The following is a 3,443-nucleotide window of genomic DNA, read 5'->3' as shown; positions in this document are numbered from 1 at the left end:
ATAAGGGCAGCCGGGGCGGTTCCCGGCCGATTGGGGCAGTGCTGTGTTGCGCTGCGGGTCGGCGGGATGGGGAACACGGGCTTCTTCCTCCTGCTGCGGAAAAAGAAAGAAGTAAGTTGGGCGTCGAGCCGCCGCGTCCAGGCAGCGCGGGGCAGGTGGGAGCCTCCCCTCGCGCCGCTCCCGGCACAGCTCGTTCCTGACCCGCTTCTTGTCTTCCAGCTCATCCCCCTGGTCGGGTTTGTGGCCGTCGCCGCGGTTGGGGCTGTCTCTGCTTGTGTCTATGCTCTGGTCAGCAAGACGGACGTCATGTAAGGAGACCCCCTCCCCTGCGCTCCCCGCCACTTCTTTGCACAGACACTCGTGGGGTTGGGATGCGAATCCGCCCCTGGCATTTCTTTATTCAGAAGCTGATTTGCTGACATGGCAGCCCCTCGCTTATTCCCCCTCTTGGATCCAATGCGCTGCTCAGAAAATCGAGTATTTTTGTCACCAGTTGAAATGTAGTTGATCTTCAATGCTCTTGGGTTTAAATGTAGGTAGCCAACCCAGTCAGACTGTGTTTTCACAGGTTGCAAAGAAAGATTTTATTTAAAGGAAGTAATTGTTCACAACACAGCATTTTTGTTATTTTGCTTTATTTCCTTCTCCTGTGGCAGAGCTACACAAATCGCAATCGTGTATTTCCAAGCATCAATCAGTATTCAGGGATTCCCTTTACTTTCTTCACCCCCCCTCGCTCTTCCTTCAAGGTCCTTATTAATAAAGTCCTATTTGTAGATATTAAATCAGACTATTAAATAGCAGTGCTTCCCTCGCTCCTATCTAGAGAGCAGTTTTTGATACCCAGGTTGTTAAATAGCAGTGTTTCCATAGCTCGTATCTAAAGAGGAGTATTTGGTAGCCGTTATTTTTAAATTCTTTAGCTACCTGGTTAGGGTCTTATCCTTGAAGTCCATGGGAGTTTTAAAATTGATTTCAAGGATGTGGGCACCATTAGCCTTGGATCTAACAATTCCGGTAGCTATTAACCATCCCCAGCTTTGATTTTCAGTCTGACTGCCCTTATGATAACATAATACGATTAAATATTAAGCAATATTAACACATTGGTATAGAAACTACACGTTAAGGGCACAGCCCCCTACCCAAAGTCTTAAATCTAAGAACCCTTTGCATGTACAACCTTTTATTTATGCAAATAGCTGGTAAGACTACTCGCCTAAGAGTACAACATCAAATCCTAATGTGTAATATTCTATTATGAATTTTGTATTTTTTAGTATTAACAAGTCTGGTAATCCAGAACCTTGGGAAAGAGTGGATCCTACCAAGCCTAGGAAGGTAATCAAATACACTTATTTTTTGTCCACAAAGCAATTGATATCAAATACATGTTGGTGAATTGCCAACAAAAAAAATCAATGTGTAAAATATATAAGTATCATAGTTGGCAAAATATTAATGGAAAAATGAAAGATACATGGGAAATATATTCTAACCCACGTCTTTATCTGTTACACCTCCAGCTATTCTTTTATAGGTCTGATCCTACATTCCTGACCTAATTCTGGAGTGTGCTTAACAAATGCAACTCCTGTTTATTTCAGTCTACTGATTTCAGTTTAAGTTCTGGGTATACAAGTAATACTGGGCTATGCCTATCTGCTTATAAATAATACTGTTCTTAAGTCTGTTTTACTGAAAAACGTAGTACTTAAAACATTTGTAGTGATCCCAGGATCAATACAATAATAAAATTAATTGAGTTTTAGAACTATTTAGTGTCCACAGAATTCCTTTTTTTTTTTCCTGTGATAATTTACTAAAGGTAACTGTGGTCAGACAGTACTTCTGCTTCTTTTAAAAGTTATTTACTAAACAGGCTTTCTTCATGCACAGAGGTTGTGTACACTGCTGCATAGTATAAAAATAGACCACATCTGTAGAGGAAATAATTGCTTCTTTATTGGTTGGGGAGAGGAGGGGTTAGTAACTTGCTGTAACCCTTTTTTTTTTTTCTTTTCTTAATTTCTTATAGCTCTTGACATTGTACCAGCAATGGAAACCCATAGAAGAGCTGGAAGAGGTCAAAAAGCTAATGAAGTAAAGAGTTGCCATTGCCTCAAAGGTACTCTATGAATCTAGTGGAATCATTTCTGCACAAACTCGACTATTGAAATCAGTGTGCGGAAATGCTTCTGCTACATTTTTAGGGTCTCCCTACATTTTTGGACTCTGGATGAGGATTTTCATTTTGCCTTAGAAGTTTTTCTTCAATATCCACCCAGTCCAAAAATAAAGATGTTTCAAATATTCATTCTCAACATTTAACTTGATGTACGAGTTCAGTATTCAAAGTATTAACAGAATGAAGCATGCTTCATTCATGCATGAGTTTTTTTTATAGATTGTTGATTTTATGTTCCTTTAAAATATATTTTAATTTTGTAATTTTATCATTTTCTTTTCCTAATAAAATAAGCATTTATATTTAGACTTTTTGCCCAGAGTTTCCTGTAACTTCCATAATAAGTGTGAATGTCTCAGTACTCTTTTCTGAAGCTCCAGAGTAAGATTTCTGGTCAGCTACTTCTCTTAATGTCATATTTTAGTGATGGATACAGACAATACCAGGAAGCCCTTTTCAGTTAGGGACTGTGCGCGCAATGGCAACATAAAATGGTCATAAAAAACAGAGGCATAGTGAAAAAATTTAGTTGGCTTCCAGTTGAGATATGGTTAATGGTTTGGATGTAGAATAAATGCTCAGACCTCAATACTGTAAAGACTTACAGCTTTGTGTGCTTAATTTTGCAAGCTAGGAGTAGTCCTCTAGAAGATACTACTTTGCAGGATCTGGACCTAAGACTTCAGTATGACTAAAATAAGAACGTTTTAAGAATCTTTTACGTTTGTAAATTTTTGCTGTTCATTCTTGTGAGACCGTTGTTAAATTAAAATGAAGTTAAACAAAACATCATATTAAATTGATTCTTTTTATTGTACATGCCATTTTAAATTTAGAATAGCAATTCCCAACCCAAATTTTTAAATGATTAAAAAGTAAGCAGACTTAACAGCATGTAGAAAAATCAGAAAAAATATTAAAATTAGAAATAAGATCTACTTATAAAAATCGTAGAAAAGTAGGGCTGGACAGCACCTTCAGAGGTCATCTAGTCAACCCCCCACCAGAGGCAGGAACATCCCTATCCAAGCCATCCTATACAGATCCATTGTCTAACCTATTAATAAAACTACACAATCAACCTTGACGCAACCACAAGATATAACACCCCAACCTAACACAGGTAAGGTAGAGGGACAACAGTGGCCAATGTGCTGCTACTGTAAGGGTTATCACAATACACTTAAGAGATCCAAGGAAGATGGCCATACAGGCATGCGCATATGTGCATGTGCACACTGTTCCCCCCAAACCC

The 3,443-nt window shown here is 38.9% G+C and overlaps 1 protein-coding gene across 1 annotated transcript; it reads left to right on the top strand.

The window, feature by feature from the left end:
- The first annotated feature begins 6 nt into the window (after window positions 1-6).
- Window positions 7-2,975, top strand: CUNH15orf48 (chromosome unknown C15orf48 homolog). Its single transcript, XM_006030416.1, has 4 exons — window positions 7-111; window positions 220-308; window positions 1,281-1,341; window positions 2,039-2,975. The coding sequence occupies exons 1-4, from the start codon at window positions 67-69 to the stop codon at window positions 2,105-2,107; spliced, it is 264 nt and encodes an 87-aa protein (XP_006030478.1). The 5' UTR covers window positions 7-66; the 3' UTR covers window positions 2,108-2,975.
- Window positions 2,976-3,443: the final 468 nt, after the last annotated feature.

Source organism: Alligator sinensis, unplaced genomic scaffold (assembly GCF_000455745.1).
Source record: "Alligator sinensis unplaced genomic scaffold, ASM45574v1 scaffold476_1, whole genome shotgun sequence".
Lineage (NCBI taxonomy): Eukaryota > Metazoa > Chordata > Crocodylia > Alligatoridae > Alligator > Alligator sinensis.
This window is presented reverse-complemented; position numbering and strand designations above follow the sequence as displayed.

Bases quoted from the DNA above. Each gene is read 5' to 3' on its own strand.
- CUNH15orf48 (XM_006030416.1), top strand. From the start codon at position 67: ATGGGGAACACGGGCTTCTTCCTCCTGCTGCGGAAAAAGAAAGAA. The intron at 309-1,280 runs GTAAGGAGACCC...TGTATTTTTTAG, and splicing joins GTCAGCAAGACGGACGTCAT to TATTAACAAGTCTGGTAATC. The intron at 1,342-2,038 runs GTAATCAAATAC...AATTTCTTATAG, and splicing joins ATCCTACCAAGCCTAGGAAG to CTCTTGACATTGTACCAGCA.